Below are 27925 nucleotides of genomic sequence, written 5' to 3'. Positions count from 1 at the left end.
CCGCAACTACTGAGCCTATGTGCAGCAACTGCTGAAGTCCAAACACTCTAGAGCCTGTGTTCCACAACAAGGGAAGCCATCACAATGAGAAGCCTGCACAAGACAGTAGCCCCTACTCCCTGCAACGAGACAAAGCCTGCTCAGCAACCAAGACCCAGCATTAAAAAAATAATAACAAATAAATTATTTTTAAAATTGTTCACAAAACAGTGAAGATAAATGGCACATCACAAAATAATACATGTTAGAGATCAACAGAGCATCAGAATAAAGTCACCTTTAGGGATAGCTCTCATAAAAAAGCTAAGTTGGTTAAGAGCCAACTGAGGCCAATATGAGGACAGAATCTAGTGATAAAGACAAATCTATGATTTATGATCACTCTACAAACCTTGGTCCCTATTATAGTGTACTGAACTTAAGTTCAACTCGAATTTGTATTTTTTGAGAAGGAAAGATTTATAGTTTAAGATTTCAGAGCATGGTTGCCAAAATACAGGGTGCCCAGTTAAATATGAATTTCAGATAAATAACAATTTAAAAATATGTCTCACACAATATTTGACATACACTGGAAATTCCTCACTTATCTGCAATGTAATTGAGTGTTCTGCATTTTTACTTGCTAATTCTGGTGATCCTGTTTCAGAATGACAGCTAGATTGCAGCAAAGTAGGAGGCTTAGTGATTTCTTTTTCATTTCTTATCAAACCGTGAAGGGGGTTATGGTGGTAGAAAATGATGTATAAATGTTCCATTTCCTCTCTACCTTGGTGGTGTTTCTAGTGAAGTTTTTGTAGCCGTTAAAGATTAAAAAAAAAAAAAAAACCAAAAAACCACAAATGTCTCAAATCAGAAACATCAGATTTCTTAAACTAACAATGTCTATTTTAACTTCTATAACGGTAAATTACATGAATTTTCCCAAGCTTCATTATATCAAGAATTTTTCATGCCTTTTTCTAATAACAAAGCAAAAAATTGTATTCCATACTTCAATTTAAGGAGGATTATTCTGTAACATCTACTCTCTCATCAATGAGTAGCCAACAACCTTTCAAAATTTGAGGACATTCCAAATGCAGCTATTCAGCATGCAGGTCAATAAATGGGAAGCATGGCAGGGTCTTAACTGTTCCTGGGCAGCAGGCAGACAGGAGGAAGGTAACAGCTCCATGCACTAAAAGGTTGTAAAACCCTATCAAATTTGAAAAATGAGAACCACAGCTTATGAGAGTTGCTGATCTTGCTTATGTGTGAAGAAGAAAAATGGCTGAGGTAGGGAGGGTAGAAGAGGTAGCTCATTACTCTTAAGTGTCTCCTTGTAGAGAGATTCCTCAGGTAGATTGCTGCACAGAGCACTGGGGGAAAAGCCATCAAATTTGGAGCAATGGATGCGGGAGTACAGGGTGTGAGTTACTCTGAGGATGGAGTTGATAGTGCCAGCTCCAGGTTAGCCTGACAACAGAATAGGGTGAAACCAGGATCAACCACCCCAAAGGCTTTGCATGAAGGAGAGAAAGGCCAGTCTGTGGCAAAGTGATCACTCTGTTAGGATAATCAAGCCAGATTCAAGAACAAGCTGAATTCCTATAAATAATCTCATTCCTAAACTATACCAGAAGCTCATGACAGAGTAATAATCGTAAAAGTAATTGATGTTTATTGAGCGCTTATCATATGACAGATATTGTTTTAAGTGTTTTTTTTGTGTTGGAAATCACTTAATCCTCTGAGCAGCCAGACAGAACAGGTAATACTCTCATTTTTACTTTATAAAGGAGAAGACCAAGGTCCAGAAAGGCTAAGAAACTTGTTCATGGTCACGGGGCTGATAAGTGGTGGGGCCAGGTTTCTGAAGAGGGCAGATTGTGATAAATCTGCTAATCACAAAGCTACACTTCCTCCAATGGCTGGCCATGTGAGCTCCATGGTGAAAGTCCATTGAGGAGAGAGGAAAAGCAAAGTCCCAAAACCACAACAGTCAGAAGACCTCAAGGTCCCAGAGTGTCCACAGAAGCTCACTAGTGACAGAACAAGCCATGGCTGAGGTTTCCCTGGGTTAAATCCACTGAGAAGATGGAAGGGACTCAAAGCAGGGCTGTCAGCAAATAACCATGAGGGTCTTCGAGAGTAGAGTTGCTGCTCAAAGTATATCCCATACAATACTTGGAACCTATCTATGCTAAAAATATATTCATTGTTTACCTGAAATGTAGATTTAACTGGATGCCTTCTGTTTGCCTAATCTAGCAATCCCATCAGAGGAGCCAAGCAGGAGACAGGTGTCAACACTGTTTCAGTCCTGAAACTAAGAATGTAGTGAAGCAAATCTGTATGCAGGTGTAAGAATATTCTAGACTTGGGTAATGGTCATCTATACAATTCTAGCAGGGAACTCTTAGACAACTACCCAGTTCCTCTGAATCCACCTGCACTAAACCGCCCACAGATGACCTGAGAAATCAAATCGACAACAGTAGAAGACAAGTCTGATGTGGGAGTGGCTAAAAAGCACCCAGGTCAAGTTAGGCTGAAGAGAAGCTTGGAAAAGTGGGGTCAGCCACTCATTCATTGCCAGTGTCGAGCATCAGGCTGACAGAGCATCCCCTCTCCCCTACCTTCCCTGTCTCTGCCAGAGTGTGCTGCTATCTCTTTGGCTGTCACTGAAAATAAGACAAAACAACAACAAAAATCCACAGCAATCCTGCCCTGGTATTGTCCCTGAACTGGGGAGGGAGGTCATCCATATATAGTCTTAATCAACAGATGGGGGAGGAGAGGTACCAGCACCGGTTTTCCAAGAAATAACCAGAAGCGCCTCTGTTCAGAGCAGTACAGATGGGGCTCTGCCACGTGGGGTTTTTAATCACTGCAAGGTGGTCAGGGAAAGTCTATCTGCTCCCCAGCAGAGTTTGGACAAGGGCCTGCCCCACTCCTACTTCTGGGAAAGCAGGAAAGGAAACCCCAAAGAGGCTTGAGTCTTGGAACATAAAAGCTATCATGCACACCCAACCCTTCACTCACATACACAGACCCATGTACCTTAGAAATGTCACTGTTTATCAAGCTAGGAATCCATTTTCAATTAGAGTTCTTGACCGAGAATGGGAAATTAAGTAAAGGTCAGAAGGTTTTGAGATCAGATAAATACCCTAAATGTGCACAAGTAAGTTACAAATTTGCTAGGAGAATAATTTGTCAGTTGTTTCATTTGATTTCCACACTTCTGGCCAAATCTAATTATAAGAAGGGTCACTAGAGAAAAAGCAGAATGACTCATGGTACCTTCCATCTAAATCCTCGATATCTTTTATGAACAGGCCTCCTTGGTGCTTGCACATATTCTTGCATGCTCGCAGGAGGCTCTTACTCTTATACAAGATGTAATCTTTGCCAGTGCTCTTATTTCGAACAAAATTGATTCCTTCCTTGAGATTGGCAACTTCAGCGGGGGAGAGACACAAGAGGAGCTCAGCTGTTTGTTCGATGCTGTGAAAAGGCAAATGTTTTGAGAGGAAACAGAGACATTGTTAGGTTTTAAGAGAGAACCATTTGGCAATGGCAGTCAAAACCTCTTGTTTTCTTAAGATACTATTTAAGGCCATCGTTCCAAGTACCTGGGCTGAGTGGCAGCTGACGGCGAACTTTCTCCCCTCCTTTAAATGCCCATCCTACTTGGCGAGGGTTGATCCCCGCCTTCCCAGGAAAGTAATGCCTCCCTTACTTGCCTGCCCATAGTCTGCTGTTGCCTCTCCCTGCGGATTTCAGAAGAATAGCAGTTGTCACTTCAGCTTCTGTGTCTCATTCACTCCCCCAAGGCAGAAATCTGTGTGGAGAAAGAGGATGTATGCTCACTCAGCTCAGTATTTCCGTTGGTGATGTCTCCTCCTTAAATACGTTTTTTTTTGTTTTTCAGAAGCCAAATCCTATATTTAGCGTCAATAACTGCTCCTCACCTTCAAGCTTTCACACCAGAACCTCCTCTCTTTGCCCACCGAGAGTCACTCTTTAGGTTCAAAGGGTACTCAATCACTGCTCCTTGGTTAACCCTTCCAAGCCCCACCCCCACCCCCAGGTCAAATCTAACATTTCTTTCTGTTTTTACTTTCCAGGAAACATTGACATTTATTCTCTTTCTTTTAGGGCATATCCATCATCTCGTATAGATACAAAATTAAAGATGTGATGAGAACTCTTAGGACTTCCTCAACAACTTTCATATATAATATACAGTAGTGTTAGTTATGGGGCTTCCCAGGTGGCGCTAGTGGTAAAGAACCCACCTGCCAGTGCAGGAGACATAAGAGACACAGGTTCTATCCCTGGGTCGGGAAGATCCCCCGGAGGAGGGCCCGGCAACCCACCCCAGTATTCTTGCCTGGAGAATCCCCATGGATGCAAGAGCCTGCTGGGCTATAGTCCATGGGGTCACAAAGAGTCGGACATGACTGAAGTGACTTAGCACGCACACCTGCAGTGTTAGTTATGTTTATCCGATTGTACATTACATTCTCAGAACTTATCTTACAGTTGGAAGTTTGTACCTTTTGCTAACTTTCATTCCCCTTCCCTCCACACCCTGCCTCTGATAACCACCAATCTGATCTCTTTTTCTATGAGTTTACTTTTAAAGTGTAATTGACTCCAACAATTATGTTAGTTCCTGGTACACAATATACTGATCAATAATTCCATATGTTTTAAATGATCACTATGATAAGCCTAGCACTATAAGTCTAGCACGTCTTAACGTGCATTTACTGTAGAACATTATATCCTAGTACCTGTGTACCATCCTACTTACTTGTACATAGATGCTGCTAAAAACACTCTCTCTACTTTTCTCTCCCTACCACTTAGCAGACTGCCTATCTTTAAGAGCTAGCTGAAGACTGAACCAACTGCACCTAATCTGAGTCATTTATAAAGAGCTCCAGCAGAAAATGAAGCATTTGCTCTTTCATATTTTTTCAGGGAAACTACAAATGTTACATTTCTCAAACTCCAGCCTTTAAACAAACTCTCTTTATGATGCAACTCTGAATCATAGTGGGATATAATTTTTGTGAAGAGGGACTTCAAAGTAAATTTTAGCATATCCATGGTATGAAATCTGGATGCATGTTTAATTATATATTCCACTCCAAACCAAAAGTGGTCAAAATTCTTTTCATATCTTAAATTAAAATTGATTTGATTTTCATGTACATTTTCGGCACTTTCATTTCTGGAAGCAAAATCTGCAGATTTCTTAAAGAGGAAATTAAATAATATTATAAAAATACCATAACAGGAAATAACAGAGAAGTTACTTCTAATTTTCAGCTAATAAGGCAGAATTCTAACTCAGAATGACCTGTTTCTTCAAAACTGATTCTCATTGTCACTTCTGTCCCAAACTCCTGGTAATTCTATTTATAGTAGACTTGAAATGTTTCCAAATATATGTTTTAAATGTATTTGCTAGAAAGGAATCCATGATAAGCGCCATGAAGTTCTTTTATCTTTATTCTTATGAGTACAAATATCCGACACAAGTCAAAGCAAATCCTGAGGCAATTTCTGGAAAAATCAACCCAAATATGTAAAAAGAAAATCTTTCTAAATATTTTGTTTTACTTGATTGAATGAACCAATTAGCCAAAGCTCTCTGCTAGATTCTAAGGCTTTCAACTGTATAAGACAAGTAACTACATCTTTATTAATTCCTTGAGAACATCTACTGGAATCTAAAAAAAAATTTTAACATGTGCACTCCTATATACTGGAGAAGGCAATGGCACTCCACTCCAGTACTCTTGCCTGGAAAATCCCATGGGCGGTCAGTAGGTAGGCTGCAGTCCATGGTAGGCTGCAGTCCATGGGGTCACGAAGAGTCGGACACGACTGAGCGACTTCACTTTCACTTTTCACTTGCATGCACTGGAGAAGGAAATGGCGACCCACTCCAGTATTCTTGCCTGGAGAATCCCAGGGACGGGGGAGCCTGGTGGGCTGTCGTCTATGGGGTCACACAGAGTCAGACATGACTGAAGCGACTTAGCAGCAACTACTCCTATATACATGGTTTTATATTTCTTCTTCTTCTTCTTCTTCTTCTTCTTTTTTAAAAGAATCTACATCCCTTTGGTTCCTTTTTAAAAAATATTTATTTATTTTTTATTTGACTGCATCTGGTCTAAGTTGCAGTAGGCAGAATCTTCATCGCATCACGCAGGATCCTTTGCTGCGGTGTACTGACACTCTAGTTGCAGCGAGCGGGCTCAGTAATTGCAGTGAGCAAGCTCAGTAGTTGTGGCACTCAGGCTTAGTTGTTCTGCAGCATGCGGGACCTTAGTTCTCTGAGCAGGCATCAAACCTGTGCTCCCTGCATTGCAAGGCAGATTCTTAACCACTGGACCACCAGGGAAGTTCCCCTTTATGTATTTTTTTTAATGGTTAGTTTTCCCCAAAAGTTGATTTTTTTTTTTCAAAAGTTGATTTTTAAAGCTATTATTATTGAGTCAGATTCCATTAAAGTCAGGAAAGTAAAATTATAGTAAATTCTGCTTTGGGTATAAATAAAATATTGAAACTAAGATGATGGGCATTGTAGTACACCTACTTTTCAACATTTCAATATTTTTTTCAAATACTTCAACATGCGTGAAAAATAATCACTAAACACACATAAAAACATTTATATAGGGACACACATTTTTTTCCTTTTGCCTCAAACTTGGTGGTGCGGCATCCTACTTTTAATATTTTGGGAGGTGGCTTGGAGAGCTTCAGCTTTGTGCCTAGCGGCAGCTTCTACAGAAACAGACCAAGATGAACACAGAGCCTGAGAGGAAGTTTGGCGTGGTGGCAGTCGGCGTTGGCAGAGCCGGCTCCGTACGGATCTGGGACCTGCGGAATCCACACGCTTCCTCAGCGTTCCTGAACCTGATTGGCTTCGTGTCCCGACAAGAGCTGGGGAGCATTGACGAGGTGCCGCAAATTTCTCTGGAAGATGCTCTTTCCAGTCAAGAGGTCGAGGTTGCTTTTATCTGCAGTGAGAGCACTAGCCACGAGGACTACATCAGGCAATTCCTGAATGCTGGAAAGCATGTCCTTGTGGAATACCCCATGACACCGTCTTGGGTGGCAGCTAAGGACCTGTGGGAGTTGGCCGAGCAGAAAGGGAAAGTCTTGCATGAGGAGCATGTTGAACTCTTGATGGAGGAGTTTGCATTCCTGAAGAAAGAAGTAGTGGGGAAGGACCTGCTGAAAGGGTCTCTCCTCTTCACAGCTGCCCCATTGGAAGAAGAGCGGTTTGGCTTCCCTGCATTCAGCGGCATCTCTCGCCTGACCTGGCTGGTCTGCCTCTTCGGGGAGCTTTCTCTCATGTCAGCCACTTTGGAAGAGTGAAAGGAAGACCAGTATGTGAAGATGACCGTGCGCTTGGAGACAGAGAACAAAAGCCCGCTGACCTGGACTGAAGAGAAAACACCTGGCCTAAAGCGACGTTTAAGCTTCCATTTCAGATCTGGGTCCCCGGAGAATATGCATCAATAAGAATATTTTCCTGAAAGATCAGAATATATTTGTCCAGAAACTCCTGGGCCAGTTCTCGGAAGAGGAGCTGGCTGCCGAGAAGAAATGCATCCTGCACTGCCTGTGGCTCGCAGGAGGGATCCAGAAACACTGCTGCTTGAAGCAGTGAAGGGAAGGGGCAGTGCTGCTCTGCTCAGCAAAACCGGAGCCTGATCTTTATCGAGAGTTGACCTTTCTCTCTATTCTTACCATTAAACATGTCTTGGGTAAAAAAATAAATAAAAATAAAATTTTGATATTTTCTTTCTCATGATATTTTAGCTTTGGTGTTGACTTCTTAAATATTGTTTTAATGATATTCATCTTGATTATATTCAGCTATAAAGCCAGGAATCTTCCAGAAGGTTAAGTTCTGAGAAAAAAGAGCTAGAGGAAGAAAAGGCAACTCATTCAGAACTGTCAATCTATAAATGATTTTGTTACCATAATTTTTAAATTAGATTCATATCTTTTATAATTTTATTTATTTATTCATTTTTGGCTGTGCTGAGTTTTCATTGCTGCATGGGATTCTTCTGTAGCTGTGGCAAGCACAGGCTGCTCTCTCATAGTGGGAGGGCTTCTCATTGTGGGGGCTTCTCTTTGTGGACCATGGACTCTAGAGAGAGAGCTTCAGTAGCTGCAGTATCAGGGTGCAGTAGCTGCAGCTCCTAGGCTCCAGAGAACAGGCTCAATAGTTGAGAAAAACCGGCTTAGTTGCTCTACGGCATGAGGAATCTTCCTGGATGGGGGATCAAACCCATGTCTCCTGTACTGGCAGGCAGACTCTCCACTGCTGAGCCACCAGGACAGCCCCGAGCTTTGTTTTCAGTGGAAAGATGTTCAATATTCTGTTCACAGGGATGTAAACTGCATGAATGCTGAGCTATAAAATGTCTGTCACATGGTAGTAAATATCTGGTGAATGAAGGAGCACACTCCCAAGAAGGCAATATGTCCTCCATTTGGACAAAGAGTGTGAGAATGCTTCTAAAAGTCACAGATTAAAGAAAAGATCAAATTACTGGCTCACGTAAGTTTTATAAAGCAACTTGGAGTAATTCCCTGGTGGTCCAGTGGTTAGAACTCGGCATTCTCACTGCCAGGGTCCCAAGTTTGATCCCTAGGATCTCAGGGAACTAAGATCCCACACGCCACATGGCATGACCTAAAAAAAAGTAAGTCTCACACTCAAAATACTCTGGGAACCAAGGACCTAGCAGAAGAATGTCAGACTGCAAGCTTCATACGGAAATCTTTTATCATTGCATTTTCTGTTGGGTACTTCATAAATATTTGCTGAAACAATAATATGAAATAGTCAAGATTGCAAATGGCCTTCAAGCTGTTCCAGAAATCAAAATGAGAAATTGAGAGACAGCAAATTCTCATGAGGCTGTGTGAATAGACAAAATCAGGCCAAATATGAAGAAATATTAGAGAAAATTTATTCCAATTATTTTAGAATAATGGGTTCTAATCTGAACTGTTCAATAAAAAGTCATCAGCTAACACTGTTCCCTTAAGACCCCACATTGCATGTTTCATTACAAAAGGCCATAGAAACAGTGGGTGTTAACCAGAAAGCACACTGAAAACAAGATAAAATTTATGATCTCGCCTTTATTCAAAACCACTCAGGGTCCACAACTAGATATGCTGTGCAGTTTGGGTTCCCCACTCCATAAGGAAGACATATCAGGGTTGGGAGAGGTCCTGAGAAATGAGATCATAGTTATGAACTAGATGGAAGGGAATCAGTGATTCTGATACTTCTATACACATACACTAGAATTTCACCATTAAATACATGGATAACAATGGTGAGAGCCAACTTTCTCATAGTTGGAATGGGACTTATAGATAAGCAAGAGGAGGAAGCTAGAATACCCCATGTGGTAATGGAATACTTAGAGATAAACATATAGCCTTGGATGTGAACATTAAAAAAGAAAAGCTAAAAAGCATCCATCTCAAAAAAACATTAAAGAACAATAAAATAATGGAGAGAAAGTAAGAGAATTATGAAACAGAAGCTTTACATAGACAGGATCAACAAAGGCAAAAGATAATGGAATCATCAAGAAAGTGAAAGGACAACACAAAAACCAGGAGAAGATGTTTGCAAATTATGTATGTAATAAGGATCAGATATCACAATTTTTAAAACTCTTAAAAGTCAATAACAAAACAAAGGAATTAGGATGGTAAAGGAGTCCATATACCCAACTGATGCAGAGTTCCAGAGAACAGCAAGGAGAGATAAGAAAGCCTTCTTAAGCGAACAATGCCAAGTAATAGAGGAAAACAATAGAATGGGACAGACTATCCAATTAAAATAAATAAATTAATTTAAAAAAAAAGAATGGGACAGACAGCAATCTCTTCAAGAAAACTGGAGATATCAAGGGAACATTTCATGCAAGGATAGACACAATAAAGGACAGAAATGGTAAGGACTTAACAATAGCAGAAGAGATTAAGGAAAGGTGGCAAAAATACACAAAAGAACTATACAAAAAAGATCTTAATGACCCAGATAACCATGACAATATGGTCACTCACCTAGAGCCAGACTTCCTGGAATGTGAAGTTAAGTGGGTCTTAGGAAGCATTACTACCAACAAAGCTAATGGAGGTGATAGAATTCTAGCTAACCTATTTAAAACCCTAAAAGATGATGCTGTTAAAGTGCTGCACTCAATATGTCAGCAAATTTGGAAAACTCAGCAGTGGTCACAGGACTGGAAACAATCAGTTTTCATTTCAATCCCAAAGAAAGGCAATGCCCAAGGATGTTCAAGTGAAAGTGAAAGTCACTCAGTCAGGACTATACAGTCCATGGAATTCTCCAGGCCAGAATACTAGAGTGGGTAGCCTTTCCTTTTTCAGCGGATATTCCCAACCCAGGAATCAAACCCAGGTCTCCCACATTGCAGGCAGATTCTTTCCCAGTTGAGCCACAAGGGAAGCCCAATAATGTTCAAACTACTGTACAATTGCGCTCATTTCACATGCTACCAAGGTAATGCTTAAAATCCTTCAAGCTAGGCTTCAACAGTACGTGAACTAAGAACTTCCAGATGAACAAGCTAGGTTTTGAAGAGGCAGAGGAACCAGAGATCAAATTGCCAACATTCATTGAAGCATAGAGAAAGCAAGAGAATTCCAGAAAAACATCTCCTTCTGCTTTATTGACTATGCTAAAGCCTTTGACTATGTGGATCACGAAAAACTGGAAAATTTTCAAAGAGATGGGAATACCAGACCACCTTTCTCAGGAGACCACTGAGAAACCTGTATGCAGGTCAAGATGCAACAGTTAGAACTAGACATGGAACAGCTGACTGGTTCAAAATGGGGAAAGCAGTACGACAAGGCTGTATACTGTCAACCTGATTTTTTAACTTATATGCAGAGTACATCATGCAAAATGCTAGGCTGGATGAATCACAAGTTGGAATCAAGTTTGCTAGGAGAAATACGAACTAACATCATATATGCAGATGATGGCAGAAAGCATAGGAACTCTAATGACAGAAAGCAAAGAGAAACTAAACAGCCTCTTGATGAAGGTGAAAAAGGAGAGTGAAAAGGCTGGCTTAAAACTCAATATTAAACACTAAGACCATGGCATCCAGTCCCATCACTTCATGGCAAATAGATGGAGAAAAATTGGAAGCAGTGACAGATTTTATTTTCTTGGGTTTCAAAATCACTGTGGATGGTGATTGCAGCCATGAAATTAAAAAAACACTTGCTCCTTGGAAGGAAAACTATGAAAAAGCTATACAGCATATTGAAAAGCAGACATATCACTTTGCAAACAAAGGTCCATATAGTCAAAGCTATGATCTTTCCAGTAGTCATGTATGGATGTGAGAACTCAACCATAAAGAAGGCTGAGTCTCAAAGAATTGGTGTCCTGAAATTGCGGAGATGGAGAAGATGCTTGAGAGTCTCTTAGACTGCAAGGGGATCAAACCAGTCAATCCTAAAGGAAATCAACCCTGAATATTCATTGGAAGGACTGATTCTGAAGCTGAAGTTCCAATGCTTTGGCCACCTGATGCAAAGAGACAACTCACTAGAAAAGATCTTGATGCTGAGAAAGACTGAAGGCAAAAGGAGAAGATGGTGGCAGAGGATGATATAGTTAGATAGCATCACTGACTCAATGGATCTGAATTTGAAAAAAACCCCAGGAGATAGTAGAAGGATGGGGAAGCCTGGAAAGCTGCAGTCCATGGTGTTGCGAAGAGTCAGACATGACTTAGCAACTCAACAACAACAAAGGATTTGAACAGACATTTCTGCAAAGAAGATATATGAATGATCAGTAGCATTCATGAACAGAAGCGCCACACCATTAGTCAAGATGTGCTTAGTCACTCAGTCCTGTCTGACTTGGCGACACCATGGACTGTAGCCTACTAGGCTCCTCTGTCCATGGGAATTCTCCAAGCAAGAATACTGCAGTGGGTTGCCATGCCCTACTCCAGGGGATCTTCCCAACTCAGAGATTCAACCCAGGTCTCCTACATTGCCAGCAAATTGTTTACCGGCTGAACTGGCAAATTCTTTGCCAGCTGAGCCAATAGGGAAGGCCATTAGTCAAGAGGCAGATGCAAATCAAAACTATGATGAGTTAACATTTCACATCCATTAGGATGCCTATTATAAATATAGGCAGTAATAGGGCTTCCCTGGTGGCTCAGACAGTAAAGCATCTGCCTGCAGTGTGGGAGACCCGGGTTCGATCCCTGGATTGGGAAGATCCCCTGGAGAAGGAAATGGCAACCCACTCCAGTACTCTTGCCTGGAAAATTCTGTGGACTGAGGAGCCTGGTAGGCTACAGTCCATGGGGTCGCAAAGATTTGGACACGACTAAGCAACGTCACTTCACTTCACTTCAGGTAGTAATAAGTGCTGGTGAAGATACAGAAAAACAGGAGGCAACATCTTTTGCTGGGTGAAACTTTTGAAAACAGTTTTGCAGACTGTCAACATGTTAAACATATAGTGTTCGTAGGATCCAACAGTTCAACTTCCCTAGCTCTCTGCCCCAAAGAATTGAAAACATGTCCACATAAAAACTTGTACGTGAAAGTTCAGTTCATAAATAACTGAATAATAAAGTTAAGTAATAAAAACTGAATAATAAAGTTCAGTTCAGAAAGCTCAGAAATAACCAAAATATGAAACAACTCAAATTCCATCAACTGGTTAGTGAATAAATAAAATATGCATGTCTACACAGTGGAATACAGTTGACCCTTGAACAATGTGAGGGTTAGAGGTGCTGACACTCTGAGCAGTTAAAAGTCTGCACGTAACTACAGTCCACCTTCCACACCCACAGGTCCACAGCCACAGATTCAACCAACCATGGAGCATTAGTACTGTACGTACTATTTAAAAAATCTGCCTATAAGTAGACTAGAGCAGTTCAAATCTACATTGTTCAAGGATCAACTGTACCACTAGGTAATAAAAAAGGAGTGAAGTAGTGATACTTGCTACACCAGAAATAAACCTAAAAAAATCTTGCTAAGTGAAAAAACCAGACACAAAAACCACATATCATATAATTCCATTTACAGTAAATGTCCAGAATGTGCATATCTATAGATATGAAGTAGACTGATGGTTAGCAAATATGGGTACATATGTGAATGGGAAATGGGAAGAGGCTGATAACTGGGCATCCTTTTGGGTGAGTGATGGAGAGTCGAAAATTAGATTGTGGAAAATAGCTGCACAACTCTACCAGTATACTAAAGATCACTGACTGTATAATTATATCAGGCCAATTTCATGGTACTGAAGTGAAGTGTCAGTTGCCCAGTCATGTCTGACTCTTTGCAACCCCATGGATTGTAGCCCAGCAGGCTCCTTTGTCCATGGAATTCTCTAGGCAAGAATACTGAGGGTATTTCCATTTCCCTCTCAAGGGGATCTTCCAGAGCCAGGGACTGAACCTGGGTCTCCTGCATTGCAGACAGATTCTTTACTGTCTGAGCCACCAGGGAAGGCCCATTTACTTAAATCATATATCAATAAAGCTATTGATATAGCTTTAGACATGAGTGTGCACATGTCTACTGTGCATAGATAGTTTCATAAAATTTTATTCCATACATACATTTGCGTAGCTACCACTAAAATCAAGACATTTGACTCTTCCATCAAGACCAAGGAACTTGCTGGATATAACTCCCAAGGACTGACCTTTACAGTCTGGCAATCTCTGCTTTGTCCTCTACCCTTATAATGTAATCATTTCACAAATGATACATAAATGGAACCCTACAGCATTAAATTGACTTTTAGACTCTCCAGTTCCCTCCCATAAAAAATTACAGCTCAGCCTTGAACGCTCTCCAGCTAGTTCTCTCTCACCACCTGTTTACAGCCGGACATACTTTCGGTGGTGCTAGTTTCTACACACCTCACAGCTTATTAGTTTTCATCCGACATTTCTGACCATTCTTATATTTCCATTGTAGACTCATCTTTCCTTTGTCTACCTGGTCATGAAACATGGCAGCTCCTAAAAGCTCAATTCTTTTCTTTTTAAAATTTATTTTTGGCTGTGCTGGGCCTTCACTGCAGCGAGCAGGGGCTGCTCTCTAGCTGCGGTGTGTGGGCTTCTTGCTGCAGTGACTTCTCTTGTTGCAGAGCACGAGCTCTAGGCTCATGGGCTTCAATAGTGGTGGCACTCAGGCTTAGTTGCTCCAAGGCATGTGGAATCTTCCTGGATCAGGAGTCAAACCACCGGACTTTAACCACTGGACTACCAGTGAAATCCAAGGCTCAGTTCTGCACCTTCCTCATCTAACATTTTACCCCTAAGGGACCATCCACCCATGGTTCCAGAACACAATGACTCTCATATGAGCAGACCTGATCCGGGAAGCCGTATCTGTAGAACTAACTGCCTTTTACACATATTCATTAGGATGTCCTAAAGACACCTGAAACGGAGTGTGTCCAAAATCCAATTCAACACATCTCATCTATCCCCAAACCTTCAAAGGTCCACCACGACACCCCCATTACCTTTGACACCACCCTTTCTCTCACTACCCCATATTCAATTCAAGTCTCTCACTTTTACCCTTTAAGGCTATCTCACAACCATCCCGTTCTATCCCTGATCCAGCTACCACCGTCTCCCTCTGGACTACTGTCAGGGCCCGTTAAAGGGTCACCCTACATTCACTCTCTGTTCTTTCCGCTATGGTCAGAATGACATATTTAAAATGAAAATTTCAAAAGAGCCTCATCCTGCGAATCCTTCTCCCACCTCTTGAAAATGCATCATATCCTCCCATTGCTCCTAGGAGAAAGAACAAAATTCCTAAAACAGCCTCAGAGGTGATGCACAGGGACCCCAATCACTTCCTCCAGCTCCGTTTGAATTATGTTTTTTCTTCTAATATCATTTCCTCAAAGTACTGGCCGATACCTAGACTATACTTCCTGAGGCCTTCTTCACGGATTTAACTCTCCTTATTCTTTTGATCGCAGTTCAGTCATCATCTCCACTGGGAAGTCTCCCCCAAAGAAGGTCAAATCCTACTGTTATACACACAGCACTATGTATCTTTCTTTCATGTGACTTATCAAACTTATAATTTCATGTTTAATTATGAGATTAACTAATATCTGTATGCCCCCAAATTAGGTGACAGTCACAGGAAGGAAGGAACCCAACCTATGTGAGTTTGCCTTGCACCCCTAGAGTCTACCACACATGAGGATTCCAATGAATATTATTTGTCAAAATAATGAATTAATATCCCAATTACTGGCTCACAGTGATTCCTAGAAAACCTTATTTTTTTTAATAACCTGGAACTTACACATACCATTATGCTTAGAATATCTTTAGAATAGGTTCATATTTTCTTAGGAACTAGCATGTACCCAAATATAACACTGGCATTCTAAAAATTAACTATCCTACAGACAGTGTGCCCATTATGAGTAGGTGGCAATAAAGTTTATGCGGATTACAGTTGATATTTCCATACAGAATCAAGTTGTAAAAGGCAATTAAGTTCTACTCCAGCTCACGAAACCCTGTCCATACCCTGAATATTCAGCATTTTATTCTTAGGAGCTATAAAACAGAGTGTCCTTTTGAGCCATGATATCAGGGTACATTTTAGTCCAGAGCACCCTACAACTCCAAATCTTGAGTCCTCCATACTCTTTCACCTCTGAATCCTTAGTATTTCTTTCAGTGCTAAAGCTTTCTGAGGACCGGGCAAAGCAGTAGGTAAGATAGCTAGGTAAGATACTAGTGGAAGGAAAATTCCAAAGACAAGATCGACTGGCAGCCAGAGGGAAAAATAAGGGCAATCTACAGAAAAGGAGATGTCATCAGAGATGGGGGTGCGTGAAGTGGACAGGGCTTGGAGAGAGGGCGCCCTGGCAGATAACCATCCAGGGCAAGCAGGGTGTGGGCAAGGCAAGCTCGATACCTAAATAACTGGGCATTCTGTGAATTAGATGTTCTTGGGATGGTGCATACTATATCCACAGAAATGGTCTTAACATCATGAACTTTACCCCACCCTCACCCCCAACCATGAGCTCTCAGTTCTTGTACTTTTTCATCAGACAAAGACAAACTATCAAAATTATCAATCCTAAATTCAGTAGGAAAACAATTTTAAATTGTACCTTTGTTCCAGTCCAGGTAGAAAGGGGCCAAACAGCTCCTTAGAGAAAGAAGAAACAGTGAGATTGAAATCTTCTTTTGAATGATGTTTAGAATTTCTACAGTAGCTGCAGTTTGGAAATAATTTGCTTAGGAACAGACTTGATTTGATTTCTTCGGAGCCAGAAAACCTTTTCTAAAGCAATTATGAGAGCACAGCTGGCCAGTCAAACTTCTGGAAGTATGAGCACTCAGCAGATGTGAAATTCAACCGTCATGTTAATATATCTGCCATTATCTCTGTTACTCTTTTGGTCCCACCCATAGAGCTTAGTTTCCATAAACTCCTCATTCCCTGCCAACACCAGGATGTGAAATGTGAGTGCGTGTCAAGTAGAGGGTGGGGATGGGCAGGTATGCTTTATAGACCTATCAGTGGGGTGAAGAAAGGAAACGCATTGAAGAAGAATTAATATCCCTACCCAAACTTCCTTAACTCTTTTGAAAGTGCATCAGCCCATCTCATATGCACAAAGTTTTCTTTTGTTTTAATATTTATTTGGCTGGACCAAGCCCTCCTTGAGGCATACAGGATCTTCACTTATGACATACAGGATCTTCACTTGTGGCATGTGAATTCTTAGTTGCAACATGTGGGATCTAGTTTCCTGACCAGGATTGAACCTGGGCCCCCTGCATTGGGAGTGTGGAGTTGTAGCCAATGGACCACCAGGGAAGTCCCCACGATGTATTTTTAATGCAATAAGAATAACTGCTTCATTAGAAATGGAAAGGTTCTGTATAGAATATTTCCCATTAGGATGTAGACAGCAGAAGGTTGGTATAGAGTGCAGAGGGTATAGAGTGTAGAGTGAAGTCCCTATACTCCTCTGTATAGAGTGCTTACAATGATGTATAATGACGTCTTCCCTTCTCCTAGCAACCAAGAGTGTCATGAGCAGGAGCCTGCTTTCGTAGATAACCCTGTGGTTTCAGGGGCTTCCCTGATGGCTCAGACAACAAAGAATCCACCTGCAATGCGAGGGACCTGGGTTTGATCCCTGGTTGGGAAGATCCCCTGGAGAAGCAAATGGCTACCCATGCCAGTATTCTTGCCTGGAGAATTCCCTGGACAGAGGAGCCTGGCAGGCTACAGTCCATGAAGTCTCAGAGTTGGAAACTACTGAGTGATTTTCATTTTCTCTTTTTGTGGTTTCAGGGGGCTTCCCAGGGGGCGCTAGTGGTAAAGAGCCCACCTGCCAATGCGGGAGACATAGAGAAGTAGGTTTGATTCCTGGATCAGGAAGATCCCCTGGAGAAGGGCATGGCAACCCACTCCAGTATTCTCGTTTGGAGAATCTCATGGACATAGAAGGCTGGCAAGCTATAGTCCATAGGGTCACAACGTCAGACACAACTGAAGCCACTTAACATAACAGCCCTTCCCTTAGAGCCCCAACCAGTGTCAATTTGGGGTCCTATCCTGGATCTCCTGAGAAATTTGTGGTTCTCTTCTTGGTTCTGCTGCTGCTGCTGCTGCTAAGTCGCTTCAGTTGTGTCCGACTCTGTGGGACGCCAGAAATGGCAGCCTACCAGGCTCTTCTGTCCCTGGGATTCTCCAGGCAAGAACACTGGAGTGGGTTGCCATTTCCTTCTCCAATGCATGAGAGTGAAAAGTGAAAGTGAACTTGCTCAGTCGTCTCTGACTTCGCGATCCCATGGACTGCAGCCCACCAGGCTCCTCCATCCATGGGATTTTCCAAGCAAGAATACTGGAGTGGGGTGCCATTGCCTTCTCCGCTTCTTGGTTCACTGCCCTTTATTTGACAAATATCCTGTCCTTTGGCTGATTATTATTCCATCTCTAGTAAATAGGCCTTTTGTGGTTCTTTGAGTGAGTGAATGGTTCTTTAAACAAGTACAAAAAAAATGAAGGACACCCTGACGTTTTGTCTGCCCATCAAGTTTTTTGTTGTTTTGTTGTTGTTGTTTAAAAGTTTTAATTTTATATTGTAGTATAGCAGATTATGAATGTTGTGATAATTTCAGGTGGACAGCAAAGTGACTCAGCCATACATATGCATGTATTCATTCTCCTCCATCTTCTCTCCCATCTGGGCTGCCACATAACATTGAGCAGAGTTCCCTGTACTATACAGTAGGACCCTGGTGGTTATCCGTTTTAAACATAGCAGAGTATACATGTCAATCCCAACTCCCTATCTCTTCCTCCCATTCTTCCCTGCCCTCCCTCATTGCCCGGTAGCCGTTAATTCATTCCCTAAGTCTGTGAGTCTGTTTTGTAAATAAGTTCATTTGTATCATTTCTTTTTAAGTTCTGCATGTAAGGAATGTCATACAATATTTCTCCTTCTCTTTCTGACTTCACTCAGCGTGACAATCTGTAGGTTCACTGTAGGCGTGCATGCTAAGTCACTTCAGTCCTGTCTGACTCTTTGCAATCCTAAGGACTGCACCCTGCCAGGCTTCCCTGTCCATGGGATTCTCCAGGCAAGAATACTGGAGTGGGTTGCCACGCTCTCCTCCAGGGGATCTTCCCAACCCAGAGATCAAACCTACATTTCTTATGTCTCCTGCTTTGGCAGAGGGTTCTTTATCACTAGGGCCATCTAGGAAGCCCACATGTTGCTGCAAATGGCATTGTTTAATCCTTCTTAATGACTAATATTCCATTGTGTGTGTATATATATATGTGTGTGAAAGTGAAAAGTGAAAGTGGCTCAGTCGTGTCTGACTCCATGGGCTATACAGTACATGGAATTCTCTGGGACAGAATACTGGAGTGGGTAGCCTTTCCCTTCTCCAGGAGATCTTCCCAACCCAGGGATCGAACCCAGGTCTCCCGCATTGCAGGCAGATTCTTTACCAGTTGGGCCACTAGGGAAGCCCAGGAATACTGGAGTAGGTAGCCTATCCCACTGCATATATACCTCTTCTTTATCCATTCCTCTGTCAATGCTTCTCATCTTGTTTTAAAAACTCATATTATGTCCTTCTCCTTCACAAAAATCACCTACTTCACTTCTCACAGATTTATATTTTCTTCTGAATTCCTAAGGAATTCTGTACCTCACAATTTGAACTTTTGAAAAGAGTAATACAAGTTCTCTAAATATTTCCTTTGTGTTGGTCTTGTCTATTAGACTGTAAGCTAATGGAGCATGGAGAATGTGACTTAGGACTTGTATTCGAAGCAGTGCTTACAATAATGTATAAGCAAACTTAATAGCAAATTCCCTGTAAAGTAGCAAGAGGCTAGTTTTAACCACACCTCTTCTAGTTGGAGAAATGTCTCTTAATTGGACAAAGGAAGAAAGGGCTTCTATATAAGGCAATTATTTTAGTTAACACCTCATCCTGAAAGTAGTATTTTCTTTCCCAAATCAAGAAGGTCTCTCAAATTCTTTCTTCTCTTGTTCTAGAAGACATCACTTTTTGAACTGAGATATAACTTATAGTAAGATGCACTAATCTTGAATGTACATAAGTATATACCCATGTAACAACATCCACATCAAGGTATAGAACATTTCTAGTACTCCAGCAAACTCTACTCAATTCTAGTACTCTAGTACTCCAGTCAATACCCATTCGAACAGTAACCACTCTTCTAACCTCTATCACCATAGGTTAGTTGTGCCTACTATTACCTTTTATACAAATGGAATCAATAGTCATATATCTGACCTTTTCTCCCACCATTATGACTATAAGTTTTATCCATATTGTTATACACAGCAGTGGAGCGTTCCTTTTCCTTGCTGTATAGTATTTCATTGTATAAATACACTACATTTTCTTTATCCTACTATTGTTAGATACTTGGATTGCTTCTTGTCTTGGCTATTTGGGTAAATATGCTATAAACATTCTTGTGCATACCTTTGGTGTACATAAGCACTCATCTCTGGAGTGGCATTTCTGGATCAAATGGTACATATACATTAAATTTTGGTAGACACTATCAACCAAAATTTCCCAATGAAGCTGTAGCAATTTACACTCCTAGTAGCAAATGCAAAAGAATCCCTGTTGCACTATCACAACTTTTTGCATCAGACATTTTTGCACTGTTTTTTAGTGTGTGATTAGACAATCGGACATTGCCGGTTGCACACTAAGCAAGTATGAACCCTTGTGATCGGTTTATAAGCCCTAAGATAACCATATGGACAACTCAAGTCAGCTGGCACCAGAGGTATAATATAAGGAATAGATGCATCAGGTAAACAAAAGAGGACAGAAGGTAATGAGTCTGTTATGTACTCCTGGCCACGAGTGATTCAGATATCTGAGAGAAGAGCGATAGCTAGTTTATGTTATAACAGCACCCTCTAGAGTTCATGTGTTATTGCTGGAGGTTGTATGGTTGTATATTTATTACATGCTTAATAAATTCTACATAAGCCTCACTTACGGAAAGGAAGCGGGAAACCACCAGAAGAAACTGAAGCAGGACATGCAGTTGCTGAGGGAAACCGCACCAACGGCCAAGAGGAAGTCAGACTCCGGCTTAGAAATAAGAGAAATCAAGAATGGTGGGGGAAAGTCAGCCATCAGGAAAAAAACAACAAATCGAGCAATTAGAGCCAAGACATCTCTCCCCAAGATGGATTTTGTAAAAGAAACAAGGACTTACACCCTTTTCACTAGTATGTTGAGGCACAAAATTGTCAGTTTCATAGCAGTGTCAACTTAAAAAATATTCACAGCCTCAACGTCGAGAGTTAGACTCTCTTCAGTGAGAATATTTAGGATTTCAAGCCCAGGAGGCAGCATCTCAAGTAAACCCTAAGAGAACTGCTCTGAGGAAGTGATGGGGGAATCAGATTATACAAAAGCTTTGCAACAAAGGTGTGGTAGTCTGAACACCGAAAGATATTGTTAATTAAAGGAAAACCAAATATCTCAAGTTGAGGAATTTAGCACTTTTCTATGTATGGGAAGGTACAAGAGTCTGGGCTTACTGAAATCATTCTTCTGATATGTACCTCACCCATCTGAGCCAGTATCCTGTGTTTCCATATCCTGAGTTTCCTCAGGGCTCACTGTAGAGTGTGGTTGCAGTCTGATGGCTGCTAAATGGCAGATATTCTTTCCTTCCTGAGTTTCCACAGGGCTCACCAGCTCACCATCAGTGGTGGCTACTATGGCTAATGACGGTAACATCCTATGTTGCATACATCATCAGGAACCTGAATTCAATCCACTGAATATTCTTAAGGAGAGAACAGATTTGTTGTATTGTATTGTATTATTCAGTCACTAAGTCATGACTGAATGTTCAATGACTGAACGACGACAAAAATTTAGTCAATAAGTCATATCTGACTCTCTGCAACCCCATGGACTGCAGCACAGCAGGCTCCTCTGTCCTCCACTATCTCTTGGAGTTTGCTTAAATTCCTATCCATTGAGTCAGGTATGCTATCTAACCATCACATCCTCTGTCACCACCTTCTCCTTTTGCCTTCAATCTTTGCCAGCATCAAGGTCTTTTCCAGTGAGCCAGCTCTTCCCATCAGGTGACCAAAGTATTGGAGCTTCAGTTTCAGCATCAGACCTTTCAGGGTTGATTTCCTTTAGGATTGACTGGTTTGAGCTCCTTGCAGTCCAAGGAAGTCTCAAGAGTCTTCTCCAACACCACAATTCAAAGGCATCACTTTTTTAGTGCTCAGCCTTTGTTTTGGTCCAACTTTCACATCCATACACCACTACTGGAAAAACCATAGCTTTGACTATATGGACCTTTGTCAGTAAAGTGGTGTCTCTGTTTTTAAATACGCTGTCTAGGTTTGTCATAGCTTTCCTTCCAAGGAGCAAGTGTCTTTGAATTTCATAGCTGCAGTCACCATCCACAGTGATTTTGGAGCCTAAGAAAACAAAGTCTGTCACTGCTTCCACTTTCCCCCCATCTATTTGCCATGAGGTGATGGGACTGGATGCCATGATCTTAGTTTCTTAATATTGAGTTTTAAGCCAGCTTTTTCACTCTCCTCTTTCACCCTCATTAAGAGGCTCTTTAGTTCCTCTTCCCTTTCTGCCATTCAGTTCAGTTCAGTTCAGTTGCTCAGTTCAGTTCAGTTCAGTTCAGTCGCTCAGTCGCGTCTGACTCTTTGCGACCCCATGAATCGTAGCACGCCAGGCCTCCCTGTCCATCACCATCTCCTGGAGTTCACTTAAACTCACGTCAATCAAGTCGGTGACGCCATCCAGCCATCTCATCCTCTGTCGTCAGTTGCTCAGTCGTGTCCAACTCTTTGTGACCCCATGGACTGCAGCACGCCAGGCCTCGGTGTCCATCACCAACTCCTGGAGTTTACCCAAACTCATGTCCATTGAGTCGGTGATGCCATCCAACCATCTCATTCTCTCTCATCCCCTTCTCCTCCCGCCTTCAATCTTTCCCAGCATTAGGGTCTCTTCCAATGAGTCAGTTCTTTGCATCAGGTGGCCAAAGTATTGGAGCTTCAGCTTCAGCTTCAGCATCAGGCCTCCCAATGAATATTCAGGACTGATTCCCTTTAGGACAGACTGGTTGGATCTCCTTGCAGTCCAAGGGACTCTCAAGAGTCTTCTCCAACACCACAGTTCAAAAGCATCAATCTGCATATCTGATGTGATAGTTCTCCTGGCAATCTGGATCCCAGCTTGTGATTCATCCAGTACTGCATTTCACATGATATACTCTGCATAGAAGTTAAATAATCAGAGTGATAATATACAGCTTTCTCATATTTCTTTCCCAACTTTGAGCCAATCAGCTGTTCTGTATCCTGTTCTAACCGTTGCTTCTTGACCCACATACAGGTTTCTCAAGAGACAGGTAAGGTGATCTTGTACTCCCATCTTTTTAAGAATTTTCCAGTTTGTTGTGATCCACAGAGTCAAAGGCTTTGACACTGTCAATGAAGCAGAAGTAGAGGTTTTTTGGGAACTCCCTTGCTCTTTCTACAATCCAACAAATGTTGGAAGTTTGATCTTTGGCTCCTCTGCCTTTTCTAAATCCAGCTTGTTTATTTGGAAGTTCTCAGTTCACGTGCTGTGGAAGCCTAGCTTGAAGGATTTTGAGCATTACCTTGGTAGCATGTGAAATGAGCACAGTTGTATGGTAGCTTGAACATTCTTTGGCATTGCCTTTCTTTGGGATTGAAATGAAAACTGATCATTTCCAGTCCTGTGGCCACTGCTGGGTTTTCCAAATTTGCTGACATAGTGAGTGCAACATTTTAACAGGATCATCTTTTAGGATTTTAAATACCTCAACTGGAATTCCATCACCTCCACTAGCTTTGTTGGTAGTAATGCTATAATGCTTCCTAAGGCCCACTTGACTTCACACTCCAAGATGTCTGGTTCTAGATAAGTGACCACATCATCTTGGTTATCCAGGTCATTGAGACCTTTTTTGTATAGTTCTTTGGTATATTCTTGCCACCTCTTCTTAATCTCTTCTGGTTCTGTTAACGTCCTTACTGTTTCTGTCCTTTATCGTGCCCATCCCTGCAAGAAATGTTCCCATGAGATCTCCAGTTTTCTTGAAGAGATCTCTAGTCTTTCCCATTCTATTGTTTTCCCCTATTTCTTTGCACTGTTCACTTATGAAGGATTTCTTGCCTCTCCTTGCTATTCTCTGGAACTCTGCATTCAGTTGGATATAGTCTTTTCCTTTCTTTCTTGCTTTTCACTTCTCTTCTTTCCTCAGCTATTTGTAAAGCCTCCTCAGACAACCACCTTGCCTTCTTGCATTTCTTTTCCTTTGGGATGGTTTTGGTCACTGCCTCCTGTATAATATTACAAACGTTTGTCCATAGTTTTTCAGGCACTCTGTGTACCAGATCTAATCCCTTGAATCTATTCATCACCTCCACTGTCTAATCATAAGAGGTTTGATTTAGGTTTGGCCCAGGTTGTAACGGGTTTGGCAACACCTTTTTCACTTATGTATTGACAAAGAAACAAAGGAAACTAGGGTACAAAAGAAGGAAATTCTTCCACTGTGTTATTTTGGAGAATGCTCAGATTCCTTAAAAGAAAAGAAAGTCTATTTTTTTTCTCAACAAAAAAATAATACACTGATTGGGGAAAATTCAGAAATTACAGATAAACAAAAAGAAAATTAAAGCCACTGATAATTTCACCACCCAGAGTTAAATAACATTAACGTTCTGATACATATTCTTTTCTCTTTCTATGTGTTGAGATATATCTATATATGTATATAAGTATATGAATGTATGTGTATATATATGTATTTCTACATACAATAAGAAAGATCATATCACTTACACTATTTGTAACCTGATTTTTCTCCTAACACTATATCCTGAACATTGTGCTATATCATTAAACGATTTTCCCCAATTGAAAAATGGAAGAAGTTCTTAGACTAGCACAAATAGGTGAAAGTGGGTGGTAATAAGAGAGACAGGATGGTGGGGGTCATTCAGGAGGACATGACCACCCATTGATCCTCAAGCTGGATGGGCAACGGGAAGTTCATCACCCCTTCCCCGCCTTAAATACATGTTTGCCCACCGTTCCCGAAGTGGGAGCTGTTTCAAGTCTGTAGCCTCAAGAGAGTAGGGTGTTGAGACCATCTGGACTGAATACATGACTGAACCCAGTCATATTGGTTCGATGAAAACCCCCTGTAACCGAACACTTTATTAAAGAAGCCCTCCAGCGTTCTGTAGTAGAAGATTCATAATCTCCCGGCACTCACTCACACAATACCCTTTGTCTCTATACATACTTTAAATTTCCGGTGGGCAGGTTTGGAGACCTACTCATCAGGTATGGAATTGGGAATTAGACATTTTATTTAATCTCCAAGGACAGGGTGACATTCAGGAAGATGAGTAAATGAAACAGGAGGTATGAAAAAGGGGGGCAATAAGAGAACAAAAAGTTCAAAAATAAATAAAACCATGAGTGTTCAAACAAAACAAAATAAGTAGTGGCCTTAACTAGCAGCATAATATGTCAAAAACCAAATCTAAAATCTGTGACAGAGGAAATCAATTTAAGGAATCTAAAATAACAACAGAAAAGGGTGAAAGAGAAGGAGAAAGTGAGAGAGAAAAAATATGAAAAAATATCAGGAAGAAAAACCAATGATAACTAATTTCTGTATAACAGGATGTCCAGAAGGAGAAAAGACAATAAACGAAGAAGAAATAATCAAGGAAAGAATAGAACTTCTCTGAACTGAAGAAAAAGTTGATTTCATATTTAAAGAATCTAACGATTTCAGGAATACTGAAAAAAGGCATCCTATAGATAATCTGATGAAATTTAGAAATGCTAAAAAAAAAAAAAAAAACCACCTTAAATCCCACAAGCTTCCACACCATGCCCCTACCCTACCCTACCCTACTCCCTCCACCAAAGTCACCCCCAAATTGAGAACCAGACAGGGAAAAGAAACTTGCTGACATCCGTCCTCTCATTCGTAAACTGAATGCCAGGGAACCACCTGGAAGCATACATATTTACACAATTTTGAGGGAGAATTCTACAGCCTATCTGTAATCCAAGCAAGGTGATAAAATAGAGATTTTTCAGACTTATAAGGACTTAGAATATTCACTTTTCAACTATGCCTTCAGAAAATCAGTTCCACAGTACCCTAGTTCTCACAGCCTCAATCTCTTTGGTGAAAATCTTCTTTAACAGAACACTCCATTCCCTAAAGAAGACCTCCAGCCTTCTCTAGTGGAAGATTCGTTATCTCCCTGAGCTCACCCACACAACACCCTTTGTCTCTAGACCTCTAGTCACTGTCCTAATAAAAACCTCCCTGGGATGTCCCTGGTGGTTCAGTAGCTAAGACTCCGTGATCCCAGTACAGGAAACCCAGGTTCTATCCCTGGCTGGGGAATAAGATCGCACAGGCCAAAACAAAGAGTTTGCATGCTGCAACTACAGACCCCGTGTGCCACAAATAAGACCCAGTGCAGCCAAATAAATAAATGAATGTGCAAAAAACAAACAAAAAACAAAAAAACCTCCCTGAGATGATAACATCTTTCACCAACTATCCTCTCTCTCTTTTTCCCCATCTGCCAAGTTTCTTGCTACCCTTCTTTCTCCTCTCAGTTCTCTAACCGTGTTCTTCCCCCACGGCATCTGGCTTTTCCCACCAATCCACTAGGACAAAGGCCATCAGTAGCTTCCGCACTGTGAAGGGTAAGGAGCAGTTGTCAGTCCTTATTTCATTATTACCTTGACCTCATTATTAGACCCAGTACTGCTGCCTACCTCCTTCTTGAAACGTTACTATTCTCTAGAAATCTGAGAATGAAATACACTCTCTCCTGGGTCTCCATTACGCTCTGCTTTTGTTTTGTTCTAGCTCTCTTTGGTTTGTTTTGTTTTTCTCCTTCTTTTCTACCTGACCTTAAATGCCCCTGTTTTCCAGGCTCCCTTACCTTACTGACCTCATTACAGAAACTGTCTGTCTCACCCATTTATTTTCAGACAGCAAAACCTCAAGTAGAAAGCGGGATTTGCTGCGAGGATCCAGCAAATCTCAGAGAACCCTTCTTCTCATTTCAGGATAGGGGAAAACACACGTCCCACTTCTTGTGTTTCCATGGCACACAAGAGAAGGGAAAAAGACTAATCTGAACAACCAGACACTGGCATTTGCAAGATCAAGTTCATGAGTGGGCAAGACCACCAAGGAATGGGCCAGTGACGAGGGGAGGCCTGGGGTCCTTTTCTAGCCTACTGGCTGGACTCAGAATCTCCTCCGCAAGACCAGTAATATCTCCACAGATAACACTGGGACGTGCGAGTCCTCTAGCAGAAATCCAGGATGGAAGACTAAGGACCCTGCATAAGCCTCTGTCCTCAGACATGTTCTGCAATCTAGCTTTTATCAAAAAAGTCTATACTAGGATTTATAGAGTACTTATACTGAGTAATAAAATCATTCTTTCTCCCCATTTGCAAGGAGGTCTTTATGTGTATGCTCCATTTGCTAGAACCTAAAGAACTCTCTCCCCGAATAGTCTCAGTGAAACTTGAATTCATTCTAAGACTGTGAGCATTCTAGATTATGAGCTCCAAAAGTCCAGCAGTATCTTCTTTTTATTTCCAATATGTGGAAAGAAGAACCTAGGCCAGGGCACCCTGTAAATTTTAATAATACTGGTTCAACAAACAGATCCTCAGCATATTCCCTTCTTAGAAGTATTAACTAGTTTGCTTCTGTAACCAAATCCATATGTCTTTTTCATCTTGCTTCCATTTTCCCTTCCTACAAAACACTAAAGCGCCACTTCCATTTCCTTTTCTCATTCCTAGGAGAAAGTCACATAAATATCAAACATTTTGAAATTTCAGGAAAACAAATAAATATGGAATAACATTTGCTCATCAATGTTAAAGGCATCCCTGCCAGTACAGAAGAATCATTCTAATGTAATTGCTTCACTTGAATTAGTTTAACGTCTCAATTTGTACAAGACGTAAGAGAAAATGGATGGAGGAACATTAGAGGTCAGCTATTTGTTGTTCTGTTCATAGTCTGAGCAAACAGTTATATCCCAGTGGTGAAAACAGGACTCCAAAGGAGCAAGCATTGTTGCTTTCCCTAAAGATTCCTGTGCAATCCTGCTGTTGGATTGTTCTTCTTTTCTGGACCAAGGAGAAAACCAAGATGG

The 27925-nt window shown here is 41.3% G+C and overlaps 1 protein-coding gene and 1 pseudogene across 15 annotated transcripts in view; one reads left to right on the top strand and one right to left on the bottom strand.

The window, feature by feature from the left end:
- LOC101106806 (cytidine monophosphate-N-acetylneuraminic acid hydroxylase) overlaps positions 1-27925 on the bottom strand; it is a 304828-nt gene that overhangs the window by 45040 nt on the left and 231863 nt on the right. For 4 of the 15 annotated variants that reach the window (XM_060403430.1, XM_060403426.1, XM_012101169.5 and 1 more), the window contains 2 exons: positions 3732-3829; positions 3289-3492 (listed from right to left, as the gene is read on the bottom strand). In XM_060403430.1, coding sequence (XP_060259413.1) covers positions 3289-3492; positions 3732-3739 — 212 coding nt within the window. In that variant the 5' untranslated portion in view covers positions 3740-3829. Of the gene's footprint in view, positions 1-3288; positions 3493-3731; positions 3830-16255; positions 17281-20494; positions 20766-27925 lie in introns of those variants that run through there. The other 11 variants (XM_060403432.1, XM_060403434.1, XM_060403437.1 and 8 more) reach the window with 8 other exon arrangements.
- LOC105603817 (biliverdin reductase A-like) lies at positions 6755-7798 on the top strand (annotated as a pseudogene).

Source organism: Ovis aries, chromosome 20, assembly GCF_016772045.2.
Source record: "Ovis aries strain OAR_USU_Benz2616 breed Rambouillet chromosome 20, ARS-UI_Ramb_v3.0, whole genome shotgun sequence".
Lineage (NCBI taxonomy): Eukaryota > Metazoa > Chordata > Mammalia > Artiodactyla > Bovidae > Ovis > Ovis aries.
The sequence above is the reverse complement of the archived record's forward strand: the minus strand, read 5'-3'. Positions and strand labels throughout refer to the sequence as shown.